General features: G+C 41.4%; 1 protein-coding gene across 1 annotated transcript in view; it reads right to left on the bottom strand.

The window, feature by feature from the left end:
• The window catches only part of ASZ1 (ankyrin repeat, SAM and basic leucine zipper domain containing 1), a 58061-nt gene that overhangs the window by 18355 nt on the left and 22774 nt on the right, over positions 1-16932 (bottom strand). Inside the window, exons 5-6 of the mRNA XM_060244854.1 lie at positions 8289-8400; positions 6012-6146 (exon numbers count right to left, since the gene is read on the bottom strand). Coding sequence (XP_060100837.1) covers positions 6012-6146; positions 8289-8400 — 247 coding nt within the window. The remainder of the gene's footprint in view (positions 1-6011; positions 6147-8288; positions 8401-16932) is intronic.

The raw sequence follows: 16932 nt of genomic DNA, 5'->3' as shown, positions 1-16932 counted from the left end.
GGAATTTTGGTTTCCACTTTCCAGTATTAGAATTTTTGTCTAAAGATGACACAAGAAGCGACTCTAAATTAGTGAACTGGTATGATATTTCACTATAGTTTTAGCTTTGGTTTTATCTTATTATCGCACACAGGTTACTGTATTGTATTGCCTTAAGAGTACTGTGTAACATTCATAGATATATTGTGTAGAATGGATATACAGAATGGTTACTTCCTACAATAACAATGTAATCTTATAACACAATGCTGTAGAAATAATTAGGAAGCTGTTGTATTCCTGTTGTATTTTTAATCTTGTGCAGTTATCCTGCACTGTCCTTATTGTTCTTGCTGTTTTGTTTTTTTCCTGTTACTTGTTTTATTGTTTGTTTATATTTTGAAAAATCTGAAATAAATTATAAAAACCAAAAAACCATCATATGTTGCACACCCATTTTTAAAAACCAACCATAGCTTTTTATGATCCATAGTCAAAAGCTCTGCAGTAATCTATGAAATGCAAGCTGATTTCTTCTGAGATGCTTTTGTATGCTCCATTAACCAATGTAAATTTGCAATATGATCCCTAGTGTGTTTGAATCCAGCTTGAACATCTGGCATTTCTTGTTCCATATATGGTAACAAATTTGTTATAAAATTTTGAGCATCACCTTAATTGTGTGAAAAATTAATGCAATTGTCTGATAGTTACTGCAGTCTTTGACATCTTTTTTTCAGAACTGGAATGTAAATTGAGTGTTTCCAGTCTGTGGACCAAAGTATATTATCATTTTTATCCTATATTTATTTTAAGAAGGATATAGACACGCTGGAATGAGTCCAGAGGAGGGTGACAAAAATGGAGAGGGGTCTGGAGACCAAGTTCTATGAAGAAAAGTCGAAGGAGCTGGGTATGTTTAGCCTGGAGAAGAGGTGGCTGAGAGGTGATATGATCATCATCTTCAAGTACTTGAAGAACTGTCATATAGACTAGTGCAGAATTGTTTTCTGTTGCCCCAGAAGGCAGGACTACAACCAAAAGGTTAAATTAAACCAGAAGAGTTTCTGGCTCAACATTAGGAAGAACTTCCTGACAGAGTGGTTCCACAGTGGAACAGGCTTCCTTGGGAGGTGGTGGGCTAGATGGCCAACATCAATGCTGATCTTGTGAACTGAGGGGGAGGTATTTCTGATTTTCTGTATTATGCAGGGGGTTGGACTAGATGACCCTGGGGGATTCCTTTCCAAATCTGATTCTATGATCCTATTTGCATGTTTTTGTTAAGATTTTGATGGTTTAGAATAGCTCTACTGATATCCCACTTACTCCAGGTGATTTGTTTCTCTCAGCTGGTAACTGTCTCCCTATTGGTTTCATTTCACTTTCTAAAAATGCTCTTCAAAAGTTTCTTTTTCGAAGGAATCTGCCATCCTTTTAACTCTTCTGTACGGTTCTTCAGTGTATTGTTCCCCATCTTTTCTTTAATTTGGCTGGTTCAGTTAATGTATTTCCATGTTGATATTTCAGCATGCCTAACTATAATTTAAATCTCCCTTCAATTTCTTGGATTTCGTGAATCAGATCTCTTGTTCTTCCTTTGTTTTCTTCTATTTCTTTACACTGGTTATTGTAATAGCTCTTTTTATCTTTACACTTGAGCCATTGGGAAGTTCCATTTAGACTTTTGTTTCTGTCGCTTCTTTTGCTTCTCATCTATCTTTAGCATTTCTTTATACATTTTATTTTGAATTTTTAAGGGAATACACTGGGCTTACCTTGCAAGATTTATTTATTTAATAGGCTTACATTCCACCTTTCTCCATAAACGGGGTCAAGGCAGATCACAACATATAAAAATAACAATAAAAATCTACATATCAAAGTTAAAACACCGTATTAAAATTAACAGTAAAAACAATAAATAAAATGCACCACCGGCGGACAGGGCACAGCATATCAATAACCAGTTGTAGGCTCACCTTAAATGGTAAAAATAAAGCATGATGTCACCCCAAGGGAGGCCAAATGATGGAATAATAGGACGCCCACTGCCGCAACCATAGGCCCGGCGGAACCGCTCCGTCTTGCAGGCGCTACGAAATGGCAGAAATTTAGGTAGGGCCTGGATCTCCACAGGGAGCCGATTCCATCAGGCAGGGGCCAGGGCTGAAAAGGCTCTGGCCCTGGTTGAGGCAAGTCGGACGTCCTTAAGGCCAGGGGTGGTCAGGAGGTATTGCATAGCTGATTGCAACAACCTCTGGGACGTATATGGGGAAAGGTGGTCCCTCAGGTATGTTGGTCTCAGACCACGTAAGGCTTTAAATGTTAGTACCAAAACCTTGAAGCAGATCCAGTACTCAATAGGTAGCCAGTGCACTTGGCGCAGCACTGGCTGAATGCTTGCCCGTAAAGGCAATGCAGTTAACAGCCGTGCTGCCGCATTCTGCACTAGCTGGAGTTTCCAGATAAGCCGCAGGGGTAAGCCTGCGTAGAGCGAGTTACAGTAATCCAATCTGGAAGTGACCGTTGCATAGGTCACAGTAGCTAAATCCTGGGGCGATAGCTAGGGTGCCAGCTGCCTGGCCTGCTGAAGGTGGTGAAAGGCAATTCGAGCAACTGCTGTGACCTGGGCCTCCATGGTAAGTGAGGCATCCAGTATCACTCCCAGACTCCTCACCTTCTGAACCAGCGCAAGAGATGCACCGTCCAGGGTTGGGAGTCGGAGGCCCAACTCTAGTCCCCCATGGTTCAGGTACAGGACCTCCGTCTTGGTTGGATTGAGTTTCCAGCCACGGCTTCCAAGGCCCTGGTCAAATGCTCCAGAGTGACATCTGAATGGCTGTCCATCAACAGATAGAGCTGGGTGTCATCCGCATATTGGTGACAGCCCAGCCCAAAACCTCAAGCAATCTGGGCAAGGGGGCGCATATAGATGTTAAACATCATTGGTGACAGAACAGCTCCTTACGGTACACCACACTCTAGTAGCTGTTGCAAAGAGGTCTGCTCACCAAGGGCCACCCTTTGTCCCCGACCACGGAGAAAGGAGGAAAACCACTGTAAGGCAATCTACTGGACTCCTATGTCAGCAAGGCGGTGGGTCATTAGATCGTAGTCAACAGTGTCAAACGGTGCTGAAAGATCTAGCAATAGCAGCAGCGCTGACCCGCCTTGATCTAGATGCTTTCTGAGGTCATCTGTGAGGGCAACCAAGACAGTCTCCATGCCATGCCCAGGGCGGAAACCAGGTCAAGGATAGAGGTGTCCTCCAGGAAAGCTTGAAACTGCTCCGCCACCACTTTCTCAATTACTTTACCCAGAAACGGAAGATTTGAGACTGTGCGATAACTGGCTGAGACCGTAGGGTCCAAAGATGGCTTCTTCAAAAGCAGACGTACCACTGCCTCTTTGAGCCTAACTGGGAAAGTCCCTGATGACAGGGACAAACTACCTCTTGTATTTCATGGGGGGTTTTATTCTATTATTTAGGATTTTTTCTTCTATTCTCTATACATACGGTTTTTCATGCACTGAGGTTTGTTCTAACCTACAAAAGTACTGTGCATCAGTAGTACCATCCTAAATGTCAATGGACGTAGAAGGGCAGAACTCTGCTTAGGATTGTACTGTGAATCCTAAGGTCTCCCAGTTGGCCTCAACGAGGGCCACGGCCTTTTCAATCTGGGCCCCTACTTGGTGGAATGAGCTCCTGTTGGAGATCTGGGCCCTGCAAAACTTACCTAAGTTTCACAAGGCCTGTAAGATGGAGTTCTTCCGCCAAGCTTTTAATCTACCAGGTGTCCTCTGAAACCTTCCCCCAGCACTTTACTATCCATGTGATTGAGCTGGGTCAAGGGTCTGAATCACAACCTAAAGTGGTGTCAATGCCTGAAGCTGTACTAAGCTGTACCAACTGCTGAATCATGGCCTCATAAGAGCGCCGCCACACTCGCTCTAGCCATCTAAGTTGCCGTTTCATCCTCTGCACTGGAGCCACTTTGGTACGTCAGCGCAGAGGGTGCTGGGGGGTGATGTCGATGGCTGTAGTGAGCCAGGAGTACCAGTCCTCCACTTGCTCATCCAACAACCTGCCAGGGGGCATCAGGTCCCACAGACCTTCCCAAAGCCGCTCAGAGTCCAGTTGGCTCCGTGGGTGAGCACAAATTCATTTGCCGCCTGAACAGGAGGAGGACTGCAGGTTCAGCTGGACTTTCAGGGCATGGTGATCTGACCATGGAACTGTATCTACAGCTATCAGATCTGGTGTTATCCCAGCCCCCAAACCCAAATCCAGCGTGTGACCAGCCCGGTGAGTGGGAGCTGATATAATCTGGATGAGTCCTAGTGTCTCCATGGATGACACTAGGTCCTGAACCTGCACGGATGCTGCATCATCAACGTGGACATTGAAACCCCCCAGGACCAACAGCCTCGGGAAGTTCAATTTCATATATGTTTGTTCATACAACTTTCACTTTGACCCGATAAACGCCTGGTGCAACTGGGAGACAACAAATCAGCAGTTCAAAATGCAATTCATTTCACTGCAATCATTCCATTGATTTGAAGACAAAAACCAGCGCCCTTCTTCAGTGGTTTTGAAGCTGAACCCCAATTCCATAAATTGATCATGGGGCTGGCCATTTCGCATGGAGGCTTCGTCAGATATTTGTGTTAGGGTTATGCAAATCTTCATATCTTGTTACTTATCTATGGTGCTCTCTTTCCTGCAAAATGTTGCTCCAAACTTCCTTAGCAGATTTCCCTCAGAAAGCCATTTGAAGGCTGAGTGGGACAAGTTGGCATTTTTCAGCTATTTAAATCTCTCATAATGCTGCAGTATTTCAGATGGTTCATAAAAAGAAAAGCACCAGAATATACGAAAAGGCAACTTCAATTCAATAAAAAAGGGAAAGGAAAAATAAAAGAAGTAAAAAACTAAGTCCAAGATGTACAGATAACATTTCAAAGACATCCCAAGTTTTCAAATATTATCCATTATTTTTTCACATCAACGCAAGAAAACTTAGCCATACAGTCAACAGATTCAAGGAAGGGAAGACAATAATTTCATTTTCATGAAATGTCCTTGTTGATACAAGTGCAACATAAATGGCAAGACTAATTTTTTTAATCATTACCTCACTCTCACGGAAGTGGTTCTCAAACCTATACCACTCAACTGGCTCATTTTACATTTAACATCAAATAACGTGTCAAATACATTTCCATAACAGAAACTTGTCTTTTTGCCCAAATATATACTTTGGGGGGAGGAGTTAAAATAACTCCACTGGCCCAATGACACAACACCATTCAAAACTCCCACCACCACCTGCTTTAATAGACAATTAAACACGTAAGGAGATCTGATCTCAAGTCTCTTGCATTTTATCTTCAGTTTATATAAGCTCCACATTACAGAGACAAGACCTCGAAAATCACCAAAAATGAATACTAAAGGTATCTGGTGACACAAATTGAATCACTGGTGCATGACCCAACTCTCAGCCAAACATTAATGCAGGGATTAGCCTATGAAAAATCTCTCCATTTGCTCCACGTGGCTCCAAACACCAAGAGGGGAGAAGGAGGAGCTTGAGGCTTCCGTCCCACACTACTTTCACCAGTGAAAACAGCTGTGGTGGGCTTTTTTGCCCTCACCTTGTGGTCCATATATCTATTAGGGCATATGCAGCCTGAGGCGGGGCAAAGAGCCACTCCCCTGGCGGCCATTTCTGATAACAGAAGCAGCACAGGAGGGAAGCCTGGACACCCTCTTTCCCTCTCTTGATGTTTGGAGCCATGCAGAGCAATGGTGAGATTTCTAAAGGTTAGTCCCAGCACAAATGTGTGACCAAGATTCAGGCTGAGCACCCATGACTCAATTCATATAATGTGTAACGTATATTTTGACCCCAACAGATTATAGAAACGCTGTTTAATATGCAACCATTAATCTAGGTATGAAAGAGCTAAAGAATTTATGAAAAAAGAAGCAATTAATCCCAATCCCCATAGAACTATACCTCAGAATGCCTGTTGTTCTTTGCTACCTCCCCTGGCGTCTGTCCATCTTTTGTCTGTATGGATTTATCAGCTCCAAGTTCAAGCAATCTGAAAACTACTTTTTTGTGTCCATGGTGTGCTGCCCATGTTAGTGCCTATAACAAACAATCAGTCTTTAAGTAGTTGTGACAGGCAGTAAATGGTTAACAAAAGCAATCTCCAAACCTTGAGTGATTCAAATGAAATTCCAGTTGCGAGTTTCAGTTAAGAGCGGCAATTAAAGATAGATAGACAGACAGACAGACAGACAGACAGATGATAGACAGACAGACGACAGACAGACAGACAGACGACAGACAGACAGACAGACAGACAGACAGACAGACGATAGATAGACAGATAGACAGACAGACAGACAGACAGACAGACAGACAGATAGACAGATAGATAGATAGATTTATTGTCATTGTTCTCAACAAAAAGAGAGCAACGAAATGAGGTGCTCTTCCACAAACATACCAACACATCAAACACACATATTCATAAACTATTTAAATACATCTAAAACCATTAAAACCATTTAAATACAGCTAAAACAGATAATCATTCATAGTTACAGTTAACTACAGTTACAATGACAGTTAAGAGTGGAGTGAGAACAGTGAAGGAGAGTGTGAAGATCAATGAGAATCCTGAATTAGGGAAGTGAGACAAGTAATCCTTCCCTGAGGGAAACAGTTCCTGGTAAAGGAGGGTGATCTCTATCAAACTGAGGGAAATAGTACCTGGTAAAGGAGGGTGATTTCTATCAAACTGAGTTTGAGTGAATATTCCTGCATTCACAAAATTTTTTAGATGAAGCTTACACTTATTGAAGAAGAAATTGCCAAAAAATCTCTTATAACAGTTATAAAGACCTGTCTATATAACAAAACAGCTACTTGATTTTGACAAACTATCTACTGTTCATATTTATAGAAAGTTGCCTCATTCCTGCTGCCTGTTCACAGTCTGTCTTAAACCTGATACCTACCTGACCATTTCCACTCAAAAGTGAAATGAAGCAGTTTGTTAGTTTTGAATCACAGGGAGAAGGAATCACTTGGTTGCTTGCCTCCTCCCCACCTCTCTACCTGCCTGTCCAACTGTTACCCCCACCACTTTGCCTACCCACTCCCTCTCAACCACTGCTGTTCTTTCTGCTTTCTTGCCCCCCTCACTCACCCACTGCTCTGACTCCTCCCTTCTCAAAATGTCTGCCAAAACTTCATAAGAACATAAGAGAAGCCATGTTGGATCAGGCCAACGGCCCATCCAGTCCAACACTCTGTGTCACACAGTGGCAAAAAATTTTATATATACACACACACTGTGGCTAATAGCCACTGATGGACCTGTGCTCCATATTTTTATCTAAACCCCTCTTGAAGGTGGCTATACTTGTGGCTGCCACCACCTCCTGTGGCAGTGAATTCCACATGTTAATCACCCTTTGGGTGAAGAAATACTTCCTTTTATCCGTTTTAATCTGTCTGCTCAGCAATTTCATCGAATGCCCACGAGTTCTTGTATTGTGAGAAAGGGAGAAAAGTACTTCTTTCTCTACTTTCTCCATCCCATGCATTATCTTGTAAACCTCTATCATGTCACCTCGCAGTCGACGTTTCTCCAAGCTAAAGAGTCCCAAGCGTTTCAACCTTTCTTCATAGGGAAAGTGCTCCAGCCCTTTAATCATTCTAGTTGCCCTTCTCTGGACTTTCTCCAATGCTATAATATCCTTTTTGAGGTGCAGTGACCAGAACTGCACACAGTACTCCAAATGAGACCAAATGATGTAGTATCATGAGAGCTTAGTTTTTCCACAAATAAGTTTAGATCTGGACACTTTAAAAAAGTCTCCTTCCCTTTCCCCTTTTTTAGGTTTCTCTGTAAACCTGGGGTTTCCTTCTAGTTTGTAAAAAGATCTCCTTTCTGTATACAGTGGCACCAGACACAGCACGTTTAATTACATCTGAACATATGAAGCTGCCTTATACTGAATCAGACCCTTGATCCATCAAAGTCAGTATTGTCTACTCAGACTGGCAGCAGCTCTCCAGGGTCTCAAACTGAGGTTTTTCACGCCTATTTGCCTGGACCTTTTTTAGTTGGAGATGCCGGGGATTGAACCTGGGACCTTCTGCTTACCAAGCAGATGCTCTACCACTGAGCCACCGTCCCTCCCCAGTAACATTACAGTAAAATTCTGGAAACAAATGAAACCTCAAGTCATCACTACACATAAAAAGCTGTCTTACAGTGTAACCATTTTCATCCTGAGCATTTACTTGTGATCCATGAGCAGCAAGAAGAGCAACAACTTGAGAGTGGCCTTCACGAGCAGCATACATTAATGGAGTCATTTTCTTTCTAAGGAAGAATATATAAGACCCCTGTTAGAGCAGCCATGGCATAGCAATCCATATATTCAGTTTGTAACTGATTAACAGACTATTTCTCATCCATAAAGGGCTCAACAAAACTTATAGCACAGCTGCTTCGTCTAAGCCCAATGAAATAATTTGGTTAACACCAGAGTAACTTTTTTTCATTCTATGGAGTGTACTCCCAAGAAAACATTCTTAGGACTGAAGTATTAACAGTACAGTCATTTCAAGCTTCAGTGGATTTAGAAGGGTATAACGTTTCTTAGGATAAAAAGAACACCTATCATCACACACATCAGATCACGACCCGGACTATATATTTTCAGATTATATATATGATAGAACATTGCTTCCAGGTTGTTTTTTAATCAAGTAAAAAGTATTGAACATTCTGCTTGGGTGATCAATAAATCTTGCCAAATGATGATAAAGAACTGACAAACAACACAACTAAAAATACTTTGCTGCAAAAAAAGTATCTTCGACAGTAAATATTTGGTAAACGTTCTGAATATTTTTTTTTTAAACCACCTTCTGGATCAATGATGTTCATTCTATGGTTCTGGACCCAGACATGATTCTTCTGGGCACCATACCCAACATGGCACCTACTCCATGCCTTTGAAAAATGTTTATTGCCTAGTAGGGGGCTGTAGTTGGCTGGTGGTTACCACAGACAGAAGTTCTAACAACTCAGTTTTCTGCAACACTGGAGCTCAACTTGAAAGATGCTTTTAAAATAAGGAAACATTTATTCTTTAACATCCAGCATAATAACAAGTTCTGGACAATGTGAGAGTTTGCAAACTGTCTTCTCAAGTCTGACTTGAAAACCTTCCCCTCACTTCAGAAACATGAGAGCTGGCTAAGATTTAAGTATGGGAGGCCGACGCTATTCTACATGTTTAGAGGTCCTCTGGTAATTAAAAAGGTTATACTTATATATTTAACGTTAATATATATTTTATTAAGTTTATGTTTGGTGGGGAGGCATACAGCGCTTTCAGTGGCTCTTTGTAAGCTGTAGAAGGAACACAACTGTTCTAGATTCTTTGTGCACTGGTTGGCAAACTGGTCCTGGTTCAACACAAACAAAACCGGAATATATCCAAATCACACTACAAGCCACTAGAGGGACCCCTAAAACACATAATAAAAAAGGGTTTTCTTTAATACAGATTGCAGATCAGCTTCTCAAATAATGGGCAGGGAGGAGAGAACAGGGCAGTCTTGGCTCACCAGCCATTATTAGTTCCTCGAGTGCAGACAAGCATGTGCATAAGAGGGAGCCACTGAATATTATATACCTGGACATCCAAAAAAACAAAGTGCTGCAACAAAGACTATTGATTAAACTTAGTAATAATGGGTTAGGAGATGGCCTTTCCCATTACACATTGAAGGAAGGGAATACCTGACTGTCCAGGTACTGTTTTCATCAAAGGCAGAGCTGTTCCCACCTGCTCTGCCCCTTCCCATCCAGCTCCCAAAGGAACTACGAAAGAAGCCACCTTCAAGAATGATACAGCCAGTTACTGCCATGTCCCTAACATGCCCTTTCTTAGCAAAGCGTTTTTGAGAGCAGCAGACCAACCCCAGGTCTTCTTAGATAACTCATTTGCTCTAGACTTTTTTACGTCTGGCTTCAGGCCTAGTAATGGGACAGAGGCAGTTCTTCTAGCTTCAGTTGAGGACCTTCATCTGAGTGTATGCAGTCCTTGTTGTGACAGACTGTAATGCCTTACAGAACAAAGGAGCCTCTAAGTAACAGGATGCCCAAACAGATTTCAATGGATAGAGTCAGTTGAGAAGAAGACAGCTAAGCTGGGAACTGCCTGCAAAAGAGAACTCAGTTCAGCACTGACTAAGGACTGGGAAGGTGACAAGAAGGAATGGGATCACTGAAGACTCCAATTTGGGCCAGAAAAAATGGACAAAGCCTCTAGTTTAGAGAAGTAATTCCCTGCCTAGCTGAATGGGGAGATTGCTCTAAAGAGTGATGCCTGGTTTGTTTAGAGAAGGAATTTGGGTACTTGATAGTGTATCACTGCCTTCTAAAACCTGAAGAGTCAGTTAAATCCAAGAACTTATACTGGAGTGTCTAGCAGACACTGAAACCAAAGCCTCTTATCTCAAAGATCCTAACAGGCAAAATGCCACTAAATACCAGTCACTGGAGAATCATAGAGTTGGAAGGGACCTCCAGGGTCATCTAGTTCAACACCCTGCACAATGCAGGAAATCCACAAATAACTACCCCAAATTCACAGGATCTTCATCGCTGTCAGATGGCCATCTAGCCTCTGTTTAAAAACCTCCAAAGAAGGAGAGCCCACCACCTCCTGAGGAAGCCTGTTCCACTGAGGAATTGCTATAATGGTCAGGAAGTTCTTCTTAATGTTGAGCCAGAAACTCTTTTGATTTAATTTCAACCCATTGGTTCTGGTCCTACCTTCTGGGGCCACAGAAAACAATTCCACACCATCCTCTAGATGACAGCCCTTCAAGTACTTGAAGATGGTGATCATATCACCTCTCAGCTGCCTCCTCTCCAGGCTAAACATTCCCAGCTCTTTCAACCTTTCCTCATAGGACTTGATCTCCAGACTCCTCACCGTCTTCTACACCCTCCTCTGGACCCATTCCAGCTTGTCTATATCCTTCTTAAAATGTGATGCCCAAAACTGAACACAATACTCCAGGTGAGGTCTTACCAGACCAGAGTAAAGTGATACTATCACATCATGTGATCTGGACACTATATTTCTGTTGATATAGCCCAAAATTGTATTTGCCTTTTTAGCCACCACATCACACTGTTGACTCATGTTCAGCGTACGATCCACTAAGACCCCCATCCTATAACTATGCATGGGATTTTTCCTACCGAAATGCAGAACTTTACATTTATCCCTGTTAAAATTTATTTTATTGGTTTTAGCCCAGTTTTCCAGCCTGTCAAGATCATCTTGTATCCTGTTTCAGTCTTCTACTGTATTTACAATCCCAATTTAGTACCATCGGCAAATTTAATAAGCATTCCCTCTGTTCCTTCATCCAAATCATTTATAGGGATGCTGAACAAAACAGGTCCCAGGACAGATCCCAGCAGTACAGAAAAGGTCTATAAATGTCTTCATACCTTGATTTAGGCTTTCTGGAAGCATCAGGCTTGCCACTGTGAGATGAATACTACAGTAGAGATTCCTTTGAACAAGCAAGAATTTTTCTATGCTTTTTGTAAGCATTTTAAGTTGTTGTTATAAGCTACACAGCTCTGCAAAACACTTGGTTAATTGAGATAAATGCAAACAGGGGACTACCTTATAAGGGCTATTTCCATCTTTCCTTTCTTTATGCAGCTTCCCACACCTCACCAAAAGCCCTTCCTTTCAGTAATAGTACAGAATAATCAGCCATACCACTGAATTTGCTTATTAACATGACAAGAGGCAACTGGTAACAGCGGAATTCTTAGCAGCGTGAAAACTGACAAGGAGAACAATTTTTTTCTTCACACTGCACAAAGGCGGCTTATTTGATCCATTATAAGTAGCTGCAGCCATGTTGTTGCCTCCTGATGCTGTCTGAAGTTGCTGTTCTCAAAAAGACAAACTGGGAACATTTAAGCCAGCTGCATGAGACCTGGCCTAAGCAACTGCTGCTCCCCTTTTTAAAATAATGCAGAGCTTTGGCTGAGCCAGAGATAGTAGCCCATGGCATCAGTCTGTCTGTCTATTACTACTTATATGGTTATTGCCTTAAGCAGAAATAGAAATCAAAAGGACTTTACTCATTAATTATTTCTCTTGTACTTGATTAGTGCACCTATGAATTTTGCCACTGAGAGGGGTGACACGATCATTCACCTGGGCTCACACACTCAGCAATTCCCTATTTTTAAGTAAAGGGGTAACCCAATTAGCCCTCTACTTATTAAATATAGGGCGCGCCATAATCATATGTTTGAAAGTTCTGATTTTATCATATGAGCATCTGCATGTTCTATTAGAGTATGATACTCTATTATATTTGCCCTCCAAAACTGCTGAGGGAAGAGTGTTCTTTCTTGTCAAAATAAAAGCTCTTCTTAGATTTGGCTTGACATGAGTCAAAGGACAACAGTCAAATGGCCCTCGATTGTAGACCACAGGCTGTATGAGTCAGGCTGGCAGAAATGGCAGCCCAGGAAATCCTTGTCCATTACCTCAAGACCCCACTTCCTTGAAAGGAATCACACTCCGCCCCCCCCCACACCATTAAAGTATCTTTATTGGGGAAACAAAACAGAAAATACAAGGAAGGGCATAAACAGTAAGATACAAAATTCATCAAAACAAGATATAAAATACAATAGACATAAGATTACCAAAAAAAACAATTTATCTAGCTTGTTCGGAATTTCATCCTGTATAGTCAAATATACCAGTATAGAGAACCAAACAGATTCAAAATTGAATGTGGGAGTATGACATTCTACTTCAGAGAGGCTGTCAGTGATCTTAGCCATAACATCTAGACTCCATAGCTTTTTATACCATAACTGAATGTGTGGGCTTGATTTGCTTTTACACTGTGTGGCTATTACACTTTTTGTAGCATACAGGAGAATTGAAAGTTTCTTGTAGAACTTTTGGAGAACTTTCATCAACCGAACTGTTAAAAAAAAATATGTTCAGGCTGAAGCTGGATATTAATACCTTTTATGCAGTGTATGAGATGTAAAATATCTAGTCAGAAAGGCTGTAAAATATCTAGTCAGAAAGAGGACACCCTAGCCAACAATTAAGATAAGAGCCTAATCCTCCACAGACCCTCCAGCAAGAAGGCGAGGCTGTTTTGGAAAGGTAAGCCATCTTCTGTGGAGTCAAATACCAAAAAGACAGGATTTTGAAGCTTTGCATTCTGATTTCTGTAATATTTGATGTAAGCAGAGCTGTGTTCCAGACTAAGTCCCATTTATCCTCTGATAACACGTTGCCAATGAGGTTGCGCCTTTTGGATTGGTAAATCAGCAAAGAATGCTCTCTAGGTCAATGAGGGCACTATATATTTTAGATATAACATGTTTTTTAGTATTATAAGAATATTTAATAATTTGTTCAAAAGCTGTCAGTAGAGCTTTCACAATTTTGGTCAGAGCAATTGTGGAGCACATATGCTTGATTTGAAGATACTGGTACCAAGGAATACTTTGTCCTAGTTTAACTTCTAAGAGGTTCTTTGAGAATATTACTATGCAACAACTCATTGAGTGTTGTAAGGTGTTTCTGCTTCCAAGTAAGATATGTAGTGTAGTTATATCCAAAAGCAAACCATTTTTGTCGCAAAAAAGTTTAATGTCTTGAAATTATTGGCACTAATTTTGATCTCATTGTGTCCCACGCAGAGAGGCTAGTCATGAGAAATGGGTTATGTTTTAACTCAGAACACTCAGCAATGGACTGTAAAATAGTTTCTATTGGATCCCTTGGATCCAATAGAAATAATGCAACATATTAATCCATATAATAATGCAACATATTAATCCAATCTAAAGAATGAGATTGTGTAAATATTCACAAAGAATCATACTTTAGAACTCCCCCAGATCCCAGAGCCATGTGCAGTCAGAAGTGCAGGGTGACTTCCATGTTTGATGGCAACCTCGAGAATCTGATTAGACTGTCTGCAATATAACACAATTGAAAGAGGAAACAGGAAAAGGTCTCATACTTCAAGACTCCCTTCTGTGACTCTCCAAGACCGTTTCATACTCAGGCCCTGATGAATGACCAATGCTTGCAAGATGGTAACAGCTTTCCATGCCACTTGGTAATGTACTCAGAAACCTAATCAAATACTTATCAAGCAGGATGGCCTCATCTTCCAACCCATTAGTCTTTATGCTGGTACGATATTAGTCATTACAACCACCTCATGAAGGACAGTGACCAATGGCACCCATAATCCAGGTTGCCCCATGAAAACTCTGACACCTCACAATCACTTGGGTAAAAGGTACAAAAGCTTCACTAGCCAAGCCACTCCGAGTTAGTTTAGCTTCTCATAACTTCTTCTATCACTAACACAGAAACTGATTTTCCTCTTAGACAAAGTTTCATGACTGGTGAGGACAACCCCTCTTCAGGACAGGGAACAGTATGACAATTGCTCATTTCCTTCTGTGAACCAAACTGTTATGTCTATTTTTCCATCCCGTCTTTTTCACGCTGGACTACCTTCCTAACCAGCTGCCCTAAGTGATACCACAATCCCCCTCTCCTGACTAGGGTTTCCTACTTTCTTTTCATTCCTCCTATCCCACCTACACCCCAAATGTCCATATCCCTCCAAGGGCATACAAACCCAAGTTCTCCTACCTCCAGGTAAGTTTTCCCTAAACTAGCATTGCGGGGAGGGGGAGGATTTGAGAAAAAACTTTAATTCAAACTGGCAACTAGGAATTTATAAATGAATATTTTTGAATATTTTGTCTGCCATTGTTGTGCTACTTAGAACTGCCACTTGCATTTTAAACTTAAATTTAATCTTGACTTTAAAAACACCATTCTTTTCTTTGCTTCCTGTACTCTTGGTTAGAATAATAAAGTCACTATCCAACATGCCACTCCCCCCCCTTTCTTTCTGTATAATTTATGATGGCTTGCTCTGCCAGATTTCATTTCATTTCCTGCTTTTACAACTACAGTGTTGACTGTAGTTACAACTACAGTTCAGCAACAAAGCAGCAGTAATAACAACAATGATGATGATGATAACAGTAAATAATGGTAAGAGTAATAGTAGGGACAGTAAGAACAACAATAAATACAACCAAGAACGACCATTGGATATTTACTGTGAAAGGTCCTTCTCCTCTGAAAACAGAAGGACATATTGTGGGTGATTTCCATCCTACTTGTAGAGAGGCAGGAACAAATTTCTTCACTTCCTGTTCCTGGTGGAGTCATCCTCAAGCCTCAGTTTGGTAATTCTGACAGCAGTAAGCTCTAAATACTACAACATAACAACAATAAACCTGAATAATAAGACAAGCAATCCCAGCTAGAACTAATTACAGGAAGTGAGTACCAGAGGAAACACACAGAGAGAATACTTAGGGTAATATATATATTTCTATTGATATGTATATGTAATAACTATAATACATGACTTACAGTTTCCAAGACACATGAGGAAGGTAGTGGCCACCAGGGAGGGCGAAGATGTCCTCCGTCCTCAGAGGAGAAGGACCCTTCACGGTAAGTATCCAATGGTCATTCTCCCTCTGAGGCGGAGAACATCTTGTGGGATATCTCAGAGCAGTGTCCCTAGGCAATGAGAGGGTGGTCGCCACCTCCATTCCCCAGAATGTGTAGCAGAATTCTCCAATCAAAAAACCACCTCAGCCGACTCCTAGATATTGATTTTGTAATGTCAAATGAGTGCAGATATGGAAGACCAGGTGGCTGCCTTGCACACATCAACTGACGCCTGCCTAGCAAAAACTGTGTTCACTGCAGCACTACACACGGAATACACTGTAATACCAACTGGAACAGGTAGCTTTGTCTTCTTTAGGATTCTGCTATGTAATGTCTTATGGTCATACTCAGTATCTTCTTACCTGTGTGTGGTGGAGAAATATCAATAAAAAGTGCAACCATCCAGAGAAAGTGCTTGGTTCTCTTAATAGAGCAATTCAGCGTTCTTCCAACATCAAGAGAATGCCATACCCATTCCTTTGTATGAGAAGGATGTGGATAAAATGATGGCAAGAATATTTCCTGTGATCAATGGAATGTGGAATTAACCTTTGGTTTGCAAGTTAGGTTTATGTGTAGAACAATCTTTTTTTTCTGAAAAACAGAGACTTTACTGAAAGAGCATCCAATTCCGATACTATCCTATCTGACGGGATGACTAGGAAAAAACATTTTCCATTCTCAGATAGACCAGAGGAACTTCAGCAATGGTTTTGAAGACACACTGGTTAGAGTGGGCAAGATGGTGTTAAGACTCCAGGTCGGCAACTATGAGTCTGCAGTGATTGAGACAGAGAAGTCCCTTGGAGGGAGCAAAGAAAGTGAGAATATTTTGAGATGCTCACCTCCTACACTTGAGGTAAGACTTATGTCGATGCCAATGCTACCAGCTGTCTTCTCAATGTAGCTGTTTTAAAAACTGGATGATAACCTGTCCTGCAGACATGAGGAGATGAACATCACCTTGAGTCTCATAGGGTCAAGCCATTTTGGCAGCCCCAGCAAACACAAACCTTCAGATGGTATTGTAAATCATGGTAGAAGACTGTTTATGTAAAATCAGGATGATATTGTTCACCATCAGCTAATAACCTAATAGAAAAGGCTTCCTCCTTTCCACTTCCATGCAGTCAAACAGTGTTATCTTGGTTGAGGATGACAAATCAGCCTCTGGTGTAACATGTCCTATAAACCTGGAAGCGTTAGTGGAATTTCTACTGACATCTCCTCAAAAGACACAAACCAAGGGCACACTGAACAATAAGGAG

This window comes from Heteronotia binoei, chromosome 8, assembly GCF_032191835.1.
Source record: "Heteronotia binoei isolate CCM8104 ecotype False Entrance Well chromosome 8, APGP_CSIRO_Hbin_v1, whole genome shotgun sequence".
NCBI lineage: Eukaryota > Metazoa > Chordata > Lepidosauria > Squamata > Gekkonidae > Heteronotia > Heteronotia binoei.
This window is presented reverse-complemented; position numbering and strand designations above follow the sequence as displayed.